At 37.0% G+C, this 15,380-nt stretch overlaps 1 protein-coding gene across 1 annotated transcript in view; it reads left to right on the top strand.

Moving 5' to 3' along the window:
• The window catches only part of arid2 (AT rich interactive domain 2 (ARID, RFX-like)), a 183,628-nt gene that overhangs the window by 69,719 nt on the left and 98,529 nt on the right, over positions 1-15,380 (top strand). The window contains exon 4 of the mRNA XM_028810674.2: positions 13,589-13,722. Coding sequence (XP_028666507.1) covers positions 13,589-13,722 — 134 coding nt within the window. The remainder of the gene's footprint in view (positions 1-13,588; positions 13,723-15,380) is intronic.

Raw genomic sequence — 15,380 nt, 5'->3', positions numbered from 1 at the left:
GCTTTATAAAGTTGCTCAGGATGTGCAATATTATAACTGTATCATAAGTACAATTGCCTCACGGTAACTTGCAAGTGCAAACAGTTCTACAAGGAGCATTTGAGCCGCAGTCATGGATGTGGATCTAAGAAAGGGTAACCACACAGGAACAGTAGCACTGCTTTGACGCTGGGTGCCGCCAGTCTACAAAACCTAACGGAGAACTTGCGTACGACAGGGTATGAGGTACCGTAGAAAAGCGCGTGGCTTTACGCCAAGTGTAGGTTTTTTACATTGCGATTTGAACGTGGAAACGTTCTTAAGCAACATTTCTGTGCGTACGCACCGTTTATACACGAGGCCCCTGATGGTCCGTATATCTCATCCCTAACAATGTTATTTACTTCACAGGTTAATAGTTTTAATGTTGTGGCTGATTGGTGTATTAGATCTTAATATATACATATTATGAGTTACAAAAATGAATAAATGCGGGCAGCTACAATGGTATACTTCTTTTGTTTAAATGATTATTCTGTGTGTACCTAAAGTGAAAGAGAGAAAGGTCTGGTGAAGTGTTGGAGGCAAGATACGCAAAAGTATGTTGCCCTTTTATTATGAAAATGAATTAATATATACAAGGATTAAGCAACCAGTGAGTACAAAGGAGAATGAGAGATGAAGTGGAGTAGTTGAATCTAGAGGCATGCCTTTAGAGGTGGACAGACGTGCGAAACTATGCTAGCTAAACTTATTGCAGCACCCAGATTTTACTCTGCTACTTTCTTCTGTGTCCACTTTTTGTAAGTAAATCCAGTTTTAAATTATTTTGAATTTGACACATTTTCCTCCAAGTCAGGGCTGCAGACATGTTCCTCATCATAAGGATAAGATCATCTTCTCTGTGTTGTAACATTCATTCCCACATTACTGGATTTATTATTTGAAAAGGCAGTCATACTTTGGGATCAGTGTGTGCAGGACGAAGATTTGTTTAAAGTAGCCTTCAAAAGTGAGCAGTCCTAACTTATAAAAAAAAAAAAAAAATGTTTTGTTAATACTTCTTCATAACTTAAGCAATATTTGAAATATTTTAGTCCTACGTTTTGACAATTTGTTTCACGTGTTCGGAGTTCATGCATTTTACTTCTTTTTATATATCTGTAACGTTTATGAAAGATCATACTATATCTTTGTGCAGTCAAAGGTGGCAAGTGACCTGATAAGCCTGAGTGTTATTTTTTTTATTACATGCATTTGTATTGCTCTGAATGTTGATAGTTTCCATGACTGCAGTTACAGATTTGTCCAGTAGAGTGCAGCATATGCCAATATATATATTTTAATTGCAAACACAATATTTGAAGTAGTTTTTGCATTTGTAACAATTAGAAACATCATATTTATTGGCTATAATAATTGAGTTTGTATGCTTTTCAAATTCTGTAAGATGTTTTAACAAGGTTACTTTATTGTTTGAATTTGCAAGTTGAATGTTTAAAACTGTAACGTTGGTGCAAAATGTTGTTTTTTATTAAAATGTTTAAATGAACCTTGTATCTACTTTTGATTTCTATGATAGCTTTCAACACCTGCTATTTTTTTTCTTCTTCTTAACTTGAAAATAAAGAAGCCAGTATTTCCTTATCTTTCACTACTTTTGTTTAGTATAACCCATTGCCTCTGATACTGAGAGTGAATTCCTTTGCATGTTTGTTCTTGTGTAATCCCTTCAGGACAAGGCAACCATTATAACCTTATTAGACACTCAGTTACAGATTGTATAGAATTTAATATTTCAGGGACCTTGAAACTTCACCAATATTTTAAGTTGTATTAAAATGAGGATGTTAATTTGGTTGTCAAGGTTGGCTTATTTTGCATTTGATAGCTATGCCTGATTGAATTTAATATTATATTAACTGGGAAGAAGCTTCCTTTTCATTAAAACTTAAGGATGGTTTTAATGTGTGCTGCCTAACTTGAAGTGAACATGTTTTATGATTTGTTGTTAAACTTTTGTTTGACTTCTATTTTTCAAAAACGCATCCAAACAAACTTTCTATTCATTGTAATCCTTAAAGGTCAGTATGGTGCTGCTTTTTACCCTTATTAAATTTAGCCACTATGTTTAATATAAACAATACTAATACTTTCTTATAGATTACCATTTACATAAGGATGTGATTCATTTTAATTAAGTTCTGAATTATCAGTTGCTGAGCACTTCTTGTTAAATTGGAAAGGGAATGCTGTTTAACAATTACAAAAATTACTTGTGCTAATCAGTTGACCCATGTTGAATGCACTCCAAAGAAGGTTCAGTGGTGTTCTGAAATTAAATGATAACTTTTGCCCTCCACACTGGAAAACCTTGCATGTATTTGTCAAGGTAATTCTGGAAAACAGATTTATATTTTTCCAAACAATTATTAAAAAAAAAATGTTTTTATATAAAGACCTGTCCTTCAACGAAACAGCACAGCTTACAGAGCTCGCCAAGGTATCGTGCAAAGTCCAGTTTGTGATTATGTTTTGTGATGGTCTTTATATGAAAAACATGTGTATGTTACTTATATAAAAGCCACATCAAATGCTGATAGCCTTGATTTATTTACTTATCTTCCTACAGTGTAAAGTCACAACTAGATTGCAGAGTTTCCTGTGTTTGATTGACTTTAGCTGCAGTCCACTGGGATCTTTTCCTAGATAAGTACGGAAAAGATCCCAGTCATGCCATGGGAGAAAGACTTTCTGAGACTAAGGTCATAAAGTTTACGGAGCCGTTTCTGGACAATGGTAGAACCATAACAGTTGCGTAAAGTGCGACAGAGGCTTCCACCTGCAGCCAAAGTCACAGAAGTACTTTGCCAGCATTCCCGTGTCTATCAAACAAATGAAGCTCTGCAGTCTACTTGTGACTTTACGCTGTAGGAAGATAAGTAAATAAATCAAGGTAAATAATATTCAATCTGGCATTTATATAAGTAACATATAAATGTTTTTATATAAACACTTGTCCTTCAACGTGAAACAGCACGGCTTACAGAGCTCACCAAGGTATCATGCAAAGTCCAGTTTGTAATTATTTTTTGTGATGGTCTTTATACAAAAAGCAGGAAGATACAGTGCCATCTTTCACCTTTACACCTGGTGCAGCTGTGTTATTCTTATATGTGAATGGACGTTTCTTCCGGGGTGGGCTTCTGTTCTCTTTCACTGATGTAGAACCCTCATCATCATGTGAGTTCACCTCTGTTACTGCTGTTTGCAAATAAAGACGTGCTATATCAGATCAGGGGGAGCGTGAACGTGACTGAGAGAATCAAACTGAATTTAAAAAAAACCAAAAAACTAACCTTTACAGGTACCATACATTTACACTGGCTGTTACAGACTCAAATTAAATGTATGTTTTTATTATATAACTAGGGGGCTCCGCCCCCTGCTCGCTTCGCTCGCCAACCCCTGGTGTTGGGAATGACAAAGAGCGTGATGTATGAATGAGATATAGAATAGTGTGACGGTGTAGATGATGCAAATAGAAAGCAAACAATAAAGTGTGTGGCACAGTGTAAAGGTTTATTTGAAAATTTCTTTGTACACGCCGTTTAAGTGTAAAAGGTAATTCCAGCTCAGAACTTGTAAGGTCAATGAAGATGGTTATTGTTGTGATCAGAGTCAAGTTTGTCAGAGCTTAGAAAGAGTTGTGTCTCTCCAGGAAGTAATGGAATGACTTGGGTATTTATGTTTTCCACATTAATATTTTTTGGACATAATATAGTGCGTTGTGTTAAAAGGAGCATTTGGTCTAATGAGATTGCTGTTCCAAATCTCTCTGTAACTAAGTCGTCGCAGATAAAGGCTTGAGGAATTGTAATAATATGTGGCTGAAGTCCATCTGTATTGGTGAGTGTACCATCTCTCAGTTGTAATAAGCAATTGTTATGATGTGGTTCTGGACATCGTATCTTTTTTACTAACTGTATCTTTTGAAAGCAATGCCAATTGTCTGCGTATTTTAAGGTGCACTGAACAATAGCTGAGTGCATGGCATCTGGAAGAATAGCTAATCACTGTCTAAAATGTCCTCCTCATAAAAGTACCTTTCCTCCAAATCGAATATTATTATTCATAAACGTTTGTAGAAGTTTATGAATGGTGTTGAGTAAGTGACTTCATGCCATTGTACATTCATCAATAAACAACATTTTTTCAAGACGGATGTCACGTGCAGTGCCACCGTTAATGTTCATAGTGCTTACCGATTTGTAGGATCTAATGCAGTTGATAAAGATTTCACTTTCAGGTACATCGTCAGTTAGAAGCTTCTGTAGATATTCAGTATATGAATGTAAAGAAGGCAATCTAATTTGACCCTTTTGACAACAACGTGTAAATGTATTACTTGTATTGCCAGTTGTTTCTTCAGGGAAGTGAACTGAATGACAATGAGTGCAAATGACATTCATTAATCCGAATGAATTTTCCTGGTGTAAGTTTTGCTTGTGCCGTTTGAGAGGCGCGTTTTTGCATGTGTAGTATTTGGAACGTGTTGTTTTGGAGCTGTAATCGATTTGCCTGTGCTGTGTGAGAAGCCCGTTGTAGCCTTCCTTGCCGTTAACGTATGTCTGAGACGGGAGGTGTTCGTTTTGAATCCGTGCCTGTTGCGATGCAGCACTTTGATTGATAGATTGCGTCATGTGGATCTAGGATGTAGATTTGTGCATATTTGCGTTGTTGATTTGTTTCAGGGTGCACTGTTCCAATGCGATGCAGTATTTGTGCACATATGGGAAAGCAGTATGGGCCATTGCCTTTTGGTGGCCTGATATTTACTCCGGTAGATGCAAAAGCAAATGAACTATTGTAGGATCTAATGCAGTTCATAAAGTTTTTACTTTTAGGTACATCGTTAGTTAGAAGCTTTAGTTGAGCTTTGCGTTTTTGAAGTCGAGACATTTTTTCTTTTAGAAATATGGATAAGTAATAAGGAGTATTGCACTCACTGTTAATATGGAGCCTTTTCTGCGGTTGAACGGTTAATAGTGCCTTATTGTAATGAGATCCACCTATGCTGCATAGCCGTCTATTTTGTTGTTTCTTTCGTGTTCGTGTGTTTGTTCCTGTTATCCTTTCCTTTTCGTTTTGTACCCGTGACCGTGTATTCATGACTTGTTTCTTTCTCAGCATGCGAAATATGGATAAGTAATAAGGAGGATCGCAGTCACTGTTAATATGTTTCCTTTTCTGCAGTTGAACGGTTAATAGTGCTTTATTGTAAGGAGATCCACCTATGCTGACACCTATGCTGTCTAGTGTGAAGGTGTTGACGTTCACTTTAGAATATGTGGCTTTGGGTGTCACTTCTTATGGATGTGTGTGGGGGGGGGGGGGTTGAGGATTGTTGTTGCGCGAGTGTCTTCTTTCTTTTTGTGTTCCTGTGTCTTGTTGAATCCCCCTGTTTGTGTGTGTCCCGTCCCTTGCTTGTAGGGTCTGTGGGGTGGTTTTGTGTTCTTTTTTTTGTGTTCCATGGGCTTGTTGAATCCCCCTCTTGGTGTGTGTCCCGTCCGGTGCCTTGCTGTTGTGCGCGAGCCTTTTTTTTTTTTTTTTTTTTTTGGGTCTAGTTTCGTGTGCAATGTGTTCCGTGCTTTGCCTGCATTTGACTACTTTTTTATGTGCCTTTTCCTTTTTCGGTGCTCGTTGCGCCTCATTTCTCCTTTTTTCTCTTTTTTCTGTGCTCACTCCTTTTTTCTGTGGTCTTGTCCGCCTCTCGCGGCCCCTCATCCGCCTCTCGCGGCCTCTTTTGTCCCCCTCTCGCGGCTCCTCATCCGCCTCTCGCGGACTCTTTTTGCGCCTGCGCAGTACGTCTTTTTGCGGCTACGGCCCATGGCCGGATGTCCCTGCGTCCATCCGGTTTAGCATTCTCGGTTAGTAATATGGATAGTAACAATAAGAGCAGTTCACTACTCAAAACATTTATTTTGGGACTCTGCAAGGCTCGAACCCGCAACCTCTTGATTAAGAGTCGGCAGTTCTTACTGCTGTACTACCAAAGCTGTCGTGACAACGAGTCACACTAACCCGATTTCTTTTTCTTCGGTTATAGTCTTGAATAAAAGCAAACTTGTTCTGTTATATTTGTATCTTTTGTGAAAGTGTTTATTTGATATTTAATGATAATAATAATTCGTTACATTGGACTTCAGTCTTCACACATTATTCACATGTCAAAATTGTGTTATTACTACAACATGAAAAAAGTTTGTGTTAAATATTTCTTGCATTTTCTGTCATTCTACCCTTACATAGATCTTTGTAGACATGGAACACATGAAATGCATGCGTTCCGAATAACGATATATTATTTACCCTATATGGCTCCAGGTACCGCTCTCCCAGATAAACAAGGCTTGATCTGAGAGAGCTTTTTGCCTTTCCTGCAGCGGTGGGGGGATGGGATAGCAGGCTGCTTGTGCTTATTGATACATTTACAAAACAAAAGACACTGATGGAGAGGTACTAATGGATTTAAGGTGGGCCGGGATTACAAGTTTTTTCATAGACTTTGGTAATTCTAGTGTTAATCAGAAAGAAAGCAGAATAGGGCAAATTTTGTGCTACCTTTTCAACCTATAATACACTTACGAATCCCAGGAAAAATTGAATGAGGTTGCTCAGACACATTGAATGCAGTTTTTAATCAGTTTTTAATTTTCCTTTCCTTGCTTTTTCTCTGCCACGGGGCAGAAAGAATTATGTCCTTGCTCATCTTTCTTTCATGCAAATTTGTGACTCAAGGCCTCCATGTGTTTCACCAATGAAATAACAGAATGTACTTAAAAGTTTGTATTTTACCAATTAATGTTTCCTGATCAATGCCTCTATTCAGAGCAACCAAAGTAAAGAATTTTAAATTAAAGCGCAATAAGTATTCACTGTAGTTATTCAGATAAAAGCTACAGTGTCCTAACTCGAAGCTTGGAAGTTCATTGTGTCAGTTGAGTTTTACACGTGAGCAGTAGTTCTAGTCTGTAACTTAATTGAACCTTATTGTTTCTTTACAGAAAAATGCTATAAGGCAAGAAAGCAGAATACGGCCCTGGATGGAGCACAACTCAACACAGGGACCACTCATTTACATACCCTTTCATAGGGTCAATCACTGTTTAATCCTTAAGCCTATCTCTTAGGGCATTACGGGAAAATCCACAATTCTACACAATACCTTGCTGGCTTGACTAGTGTAAAATCCAATTGAAAGAAACATTTTAAAGTATTGATAACTTTAGCTGAGCTGAAAAAAATCGCACCATCTAGTGATATTAGCATTTCATTGACTTGGATGTCATAGGTTGCATTGGGTAAATAAAGATAAAATTATTTTTGTGTGTATTTTCATTTTAGGCTTAAAACAACTAAATGTGAATAATTTGAAAGATAGTATTCTTTTTCTATACTCACTGTATGTGTAATTTTTTTAGTATGTTTTTTTTTTTTTAAAGTGATGCTGAAAACCTTGTTGTTCTGATACATCCCAGGAAAATTCCTTCTACATTTGTAATTAAAACAGATTTTGTTTGGAATAGAGGTACATCTTTCCTGAGTTTTATGGCTCCTTGTCATCTCTGACTGTGATAAATAATGTGAAGGTATTGCTAAAATTCAGCATTAAGTAGATGATTGCCTCCTTTGCAAAGAATTAAAATAAAAAGCTAATTGTTAACAGTATTTTTCTTTCTATCTGTCCATCCACTTTTTAACCTGCTTAGTCCAGTTTTCCATTTCATGGTCACTAGAATCATTCCCAGCAACATCTGGTGTAATTCAGGGACCATTACAAAACACCCACTGTATGTCAAGTGCATTGTTCAAATCGCTGTATTCCATAAAACAGTAATTGTTGTAATTTTTATATATATATATATATATATATATATATATATATATATATATATATATATCCTCTTTAATAAAATCCCTGTGTGCGTCCAGGGTGTGTGTCTTCTGATGAAGTGCGCATGCGCGGGGCACGGTGCGATGCACGATATTACTGTCAGAGAAAGTTACAGGCGTTTTACGGAAATACAAACCAGTATTACTGCGAGAGGAAATTAAAGGTACACAATATAGTGACTCATATTACAGCCACATACAAGCCAGTATTACTGTCAGAGGAGATTAAAGGATATTACCGACACGCACGCCTGTATTACCACCAGAGAAAATTAAATTAATATTACGAACGTACAAGCCAGCGGACGTACAAGACAGTATTACTGTCACAGAAAACTAAAGACACACAATACACGGCGGCAGCCCACGAAGAACGGTCAGCTCAGCAAGTAAACATCAACAAAAGAAAGGCTGAAAGAAAGAAAAATACAACCAACAAAAAGAATGAGGTCAAAGTCCCTTGCCATTTAATATAGACTGTTCCTACTAATGTTTATGCACTACTGTTCTAGCGCCCGTTATTGTAACGGGCGTAATGACTAGTATATATATAAAATATATAATATATGATATATATATATATATATATATAAAAAACCTCTTCTTCACATGTATGGTTGAGAATAGTTCTTTTTCACATAGCAACCTAAAAAGGCAGTCTGTAGACCTTGTTTTTTAGCATGTCAAAGGGCAATTGTGTCTGGTAAGATTGCTTTGTTTTAAATCCAGCAGTACTTATGTTTTTGAGTTTTTACAAAGCAGTACTTGTGTGTTTTATTTTTTTTTCTTCAGTATGTGCTCCTGCATGAAAGTCTGAAGCAACAAGATCATCATATACTGAAAAAGCATGAAATGAAATGCTTTTTATTATTACACTCTAATAGCGAATTTTAGTTACATCACAGTATAGATTATAATTCAAACAAACCCATCATTGTCAAATAAAAATGTTGAAAAAAAAAGTTATTTGAAAATTAACTTTTTACAAATGAGGTATGAAACTAATTAAGTAAACGTAACATTTCCCGCACAAATGTTTTTGCAAGCAAACAAACTAGCATGGATCTAAATATTCAGTTGTGAGATACTAATGTGCCACTCTCCAGAAAATTAAAACAAAGTATGTAAATGAAACATAATTAAAAGACCTAAAGCCCTTTACTGATGGTCCTGCATGAGAATTGTCCTTCACATGAGCTCCTCTGGAAGTTTCATTCCCAAGGATGAATTTCCTTTACTATCTGTGCATATTAAAAGATATAATGTTACTTTGCTGTCATTGAGCCATTTCACTAACTTCTACTCACTCCTTCATTAGCTTGAGGCTGATCCTCCAATTTGCTGTGAACCTCCCAGTCTCACTGATATTGCACAGGTGGTGAAACAGCTGAGGATAGGGAAGGCTGCAGGGATCTGTGGTGTCCGGGGTGAACTTCTCCAGGCTTATGAACTCACTCGTGATTTTTCTGTCCATACAGTAAAGATTTTGTTGACCAGCACATTCCAACTTCAGGCGTTTGAATTACATCTTGATATACAAGAAGCGCAAAGAAATGCGGCAGCACATCATAACGGATGTCAGACTCCTATGCAACTTGGAATCTGGCTTAGTGTGTGCTGCTGTTTAATAGTTGCTATATACATACTGTGTCTTGGGCTCAGCTAACATGCTGTTATTAATGAACAGTCTGAAATTCTGTAAGGGATTATCTACAGGGCGACACGGTGGCGCAGTGGGTAGAGCTGCTGCCTCACAGTTGGGAGATCTGGGGACCTGGGTTCGATTCCCGGGACCTCCCTGCGTGGAGTTTGCATGTTCTCCCCGTGTCTGCGTGGGTTTCCTCCGGGCACTCCGGTTTCCTCCCACATTCCAAAGACATGCAGGTTAGGTGGATTGGCGATTCTAAATTGGCCCTAGTGTGTGCTTGGTGTGTGGGTGTGTTTGTGTGTGTCCTGCGGTGGGTTGGCACCCTGCCCAGGATTGTTTCCTGCCTTGTGCCCTGTGTTGGCTGGGATTGGCTCCAGCAGACCCCGTGACCCTGTGTTCGGATTCAGCGGGTTGGAAAATGGATGGATGGATTATCTACAGTTAGGTCCATAATTATTTGGACAGAGACAACTTTTTTCTAATTTTGGTTCTGTACATTACCACAATTAATTTTAAATGAAACAACTCAGATGCAGTTGAAGTGCAGACTTTCAGCTTTAATTCAGTGGGGTGAACAAAACGATTGCATAAAAATGTGAGGCAACTAAAGCATTTTTTAACAGAATCCCTTCATTTCAGGGGTTCAAAAGTAACTGAACAAATTAAATAACTGGAAATAAAATGTTCATTTCTAATACTTGGTTGAAAACCCTTTGCTGGCAATGACAGCCTGAAGTCTTGAACTCATGGACATCACCAGATGCTGGGTTTCCTCCATTTTAATGCTCTGCCAGGCCTTTACTGCAGCGGCTTTTAGTTGCTGTTTGTTTGTGGGCCTTTCTGTCTGAAGTTTAGTCTTCAACAAGTGAAATGCATGGTCAGTTGGGTTAAGATCAGGTGACTGACTTGGCCATTCAAGAATTTTCCACTTCTTTGCTTTAATAAACACCTGGGTTGCTTTGCTGTATGTTTTGGGTCATTGGGCAACGTTTCATGATACAGATGGACAATCAGTTTGACTGCATTTAGCTGGATTTGAGCAGACAGTATGTCTCAGAACACCTCAGAATTCATTCGGCTGCTTCTGTCCTGTGTCATATCATCAATAAACACTAGTGTCCCAGTGCCACTGGCAGCCATGCACGCCCAAGCCATCACACTGCCTCCACCGTGTTTTACAGATGATGTTGTATGCTTTGGATAATGAGCTGTTCCACACCTTCTCCATACTTTTTTCTTTTCATCATTCTGGTAGAGGTTGATCTTGGTTTCATCTGTCCAAAGAATGTTTTTTCCAGAACTGTGCTGGCTTTTTTAGATGTTCTTTAGCAAAGTCCAATCTAGCCTTTCTATTCTTGAGGCTTATGAGTGGCTTGCACCTTGCAGTGCACCCTCTGTATTTACTTTCATGCAGTCTCCCCTTTATGGTAGACTTGGATATCAATGCGCCTACCCCATGGAGGGTGTTGTTCACTTGGTTGGCTGTTGTGAAAGGGCTTCTCTTCACCATGGAAATGATTCTGCGATCATCCACCACTGTTGTCTTCCGTGGACATCCAGGTCTTTTTACATTGCTGAGTTCACCAGTGCTTGCTTTCTTTCTCAAGATGTATCAAACTGTAGATTTTGCCACTCGTAATATCGTAGCAATTTCTCAGATGGTTTTTTCTGTTTTCGCAGCTTAAGGATGGCTTCTTTCACCTGCATGGAGAGCTCCTTTGACCACATGTTGTTTGTTCACAGCAAAATCTTCCACATGCAAGCACCACACCTCAAATCAACTCCAGGCCAGTTATCTGCTTAATTGATAATGACATAATGACGGACTTGCCCATACCTGCCCATGAAATAGCCTTTGAGTCAATGGTCCAATTACTTTTGAGCCCCTGAAATGAAGGGATTGTGTTTAAAAAATGCTTTGGTTGCCTCACATTTTTATGCAATTGTTTTGTTCACCCTACTGAATTAAAGCTGAAAGTCTACACTTCAACTGCATCTGAGTTGTTTCATTTAAAATTCAACTCAAACCTAAAAATTTTTAGTAAATTATTTGATTTGATTTAGTCTTTCCAGAAACTTTAATAGGTTTGTTTAGTTTGATTTTTGTTATTGTTAACTATAATAAACTTGGTAAGTACTTCCCAAAATCCTCCACTCTCTTTAAGATGCAGTGGTTACCTGCACATGAATAGATCTTCCTTTTTTGTGTCCTTAAATCAGAAAAGTGTAAGTCATTTATTAGGCAATTGTGCTGATTGTGCCCAAAATGGGCAAAATATATGTGACTAATCTCTGGTTGTTTAGTCTATTCAGCATTGTTTTGGACAAGGAATACCACTACCATGAAACAAAAGCGTGCACACTTTAATTATTGTCTGTTTTACCTGAATTTTTTTTATCAATCTTTAATTTAATAGTTTATCCGTGTGCTGCTGCTGGAGTATGTGAATTTCCCCTTGGGATTAATAAAGCTCTCTCTCTCTCTCTGTCTATACTTGGTTACCTTAATCACCTTGGTTTTATTTTGGCTCTTGGTGCCTAATTTAGCAACATCAGTAAGGAAGAATTTAGATAGATAGATACGTTATTAATCCCAAGGGGAAATTCACATACTCCATTTGGACAGATAAATAAAATTAGGAGGTTCATAGACTGACCAAAGTAGGGCATGTGTATAGTACAGAGAAGTTCTAGGATAAGGCTGTATTATTACTGGCACCCATCCTTCCAGCTCTGCAGCTAGTGACATTGTGATCCAAAGGAAAAGTATGACATTTTAAATAACTCTTTCACAGTTTTTTTTATTTTGTTAAAATGCTTCCCTGTGTGTCATTGACTATGCTCTTGACAGCCTGAGTAAAAATTGTAGAAAATATAGAGCTAAGTAAAGTTAGATAGAATTTCCTAGAGTTGGATATCTAATATAGCAAGATAAAAGAGAGCAAGGATACGTAGTCCCTTGCTTTTTAATTATTTTTCAACCTTGGCAAGTCCTCTTTTGTCTTTGGAAATACCACAAAAATTTCTAATTACTGCAAAATCATTCTGTATTACATACTGATTTTTGTAGATAAATATGTAAGTCTTAGTTGTTTTAATGATTTTAGTATGATTTTAATATTTTTTTAAGACTGGTAAGACCAGCAATGCTGTATCAAGCTGAGACATGGGTCATAGAGGCAGTGCAGGAGAAGAACTTGGATGTGGAAAAAATGAGAGTGTTAAATGTGTAGAGTAACAAAGGAGGACAGAATAAGAAATGACACAGTCAGAATTGCAACAAAAAGAGAAGAGATGTCCTAAAGTACAAGGTGGTAGTGGTATGGACATGTGATGAGGAGAGAAAATGAATATGTTGGCAAAAGAGTGATGGAAATAGAAATACAAGGGAAGAGGGGAGTCTAAGTGGAAATAGGAGGATAAAGTAAAGATGATCTCAACGAAGAGCCTTTCACTGGGGAGGGGGTTGCAGGACCAAGCTGTATAGAGGGGGTGGATCAGGCATATCAACCCAACACAGAAGTGGGAGGAGGTGAAAAGGAAGAGCAACAAAAAAATCTCTTCCTAGACCTGACTATTGTAAAACTCTAGAAAGACCAGTTAAAATTAAAACCAACATCTCAAGCACAGAATTGTAGAAAATTCAATGTTTAGAAAGTGGTAATATTTTCTCAGTGTTTGCTCAACGGATACTGATTTTATTTAAACATTATTTTATTTTGCATTTTTCACTATAGATTGATTCATTCCTTTGAGTAATTTGTGTTAATGCAAAATAGCAAAATTCTGGTCACAAGTGAGGAGATACGAATAAATACTTGTACCAGTATGCTATAAATGTTTAAGAAAATTAAACTCTTTATGGTCTCAAAGTCCTTGCAGACAAGTCTTTGGCAGGTATTGGCAATGGTAATTAACATATGTTTAAAATTTGTAGTTAGTTATTTCAGTTCCAGTTGTGATGAGTTATTTACTTATTTTTTATTTTTGTGCATGTCCTCACAGATATTTAGAAAAGTACGAAAAGGTCCATCACTTTGGTGAGGATGATGAGGAGGTACAGCCTGGCAATCCAAAACCATCTCTCCCAGTAGGCGCAATTCCATCATCTTACAATTACCAGCAACACATTGTATCAGGTAAGTATGAAAAATTGGTAGCAGGTGGGGAGGTTCCTCTTTCATATACACATCTTACCATATTTTTTTTTATTATAAATATATCCTTTCTGTTGGAGGACTGAGAGCTGCATTATCTATACAAGACTGTCTTATTCTTGCCTAAGTGGTGAAGCTGTATAGTTCTTTGGACTTTATTACAAATTTTAGAAATGTTCAACCAAAAGTAAAAAAAAGAAAGGCCTTTCTAAATATTTACTCAAAAATGTAATAAATTCAGTCATTCTTCAATATTTTCTTCAGTGATTCTTCAGTTCAGTAATTCTTCAATATAAGAAATAATTTTCCTAACTTTAGAACAAAGTCTTACATATCAGTCTTACACAGTGAAAATATTCATTATTTAAATCTACCTTTTCTTTAAATACACTCAACTTGGTGATGGTAAAACTTCTTACATGCATATCATCCATATTAGCATTCATTTCCTTGTTGCAGTGAAATACATATCCACAGTTTTGCTATGCAGTTACCTATACCCAAGCCTTATATATGTATTTATAATTTTTCTCCTGGTTTCCATAGGCTACACATATCTTAACATTTAAATTGTTTACACGATCAGCAGGACTGAGTTAGTTAACTCTAGAGATGTTTAATGGTTTTGCTTTGGAGTTTTGGTTTATTTATGCTTATTTGGCTTTATACAGGGGTGGGTAAAAGTAGGTCTACAGTGGTTCATATGGAAAAAGACATGAAGGTTATAATAATTGCAATAGCTTTATTAACATTTTGCATAATCAGAACTGTAAACCCATCTTTTGTCCATCCCTATATCACCTATCTTTTTAAACATAGGTAATAGGTGTCCATTTCAGCTTGGAAGTGAAGGCTATCTTGACTCCTGAGGAGCATTTCACAATTATTGGTTAAACCCACAATGTTTTTTTTTTTTTGGATGTTTGACAAGAAACTGTTCACTCTTCTGTTACATCCACCTTTGTATATCCCACAAATGAGAGTATCCAAAGGGGGTGGTTTCAAGTCTTTCTTTGCCTATTTTTGGTTTGGGATAAGCTCCTCTGTATTCTGGTAGCCTGTCAGGGCTCTTTACAGAGGGATGCACTTCCAACTTCTTTTTGAACAGCGAAACAAATATGATCTTAAGCATCTAGAGTTCTTAAACTCCTTTTAAAGCTCTCTTAGATTCTGTCAAGAAAATGGAGAATGAACTATAAATTTACTTCACTCTGTGAATCGTTCTTTGCCCCCAGCTTCTTTGTTTTGGCATTGCAGCATTGTATTTTTGTTTTTTTTTTTGCTGCTTGTAGTAACAGTGCTGGGTTACTCATGGTTTCTTGAATGGATGAGTGTTGTGAATTCTGCTGAAAGTCAGAATATTTGGAATTGCCAAATAATGATTATAAAGTAACAAAGTTATGTCACAGAAATGCTTTACATACAAGTTAATCATAAATGAACAACAAAAATAGTAATAATTTACGTAAATACGCAGCTGGAGAATGGCTAAATTTAATTTCTGTTTAAGGTTATTCTGCAAATATTATCAAGCAGTTGAATAAAGGCAAAAAAGTAAAAAAGGATACTGATAAAGTAGGTCTGATTTGGCTTCTACAGGAACCTGCAAAATTGAAGAATAAATTGACGTAGCTAAATGA

This window comes from Erpetoichthys calabaricus, chromosome 1 (genome assembly GCF_900747795.2).
Source record: "Erpetoichthys calabaricus chromosome 1, fErpCal1.3, whole genome shotgun sequence".
Lineage (NCBI taxonomy): Eukaryota > Metazoa > Chordata > Cladistia > Polypteriformes > Polypteridae > Erpetoichthys > Erpetoichthys calabaricus.
Note: the sequence above shows the minus strand (reverse complement) of the source record. Positions and strands in the feature narration are given on the sequence as shown.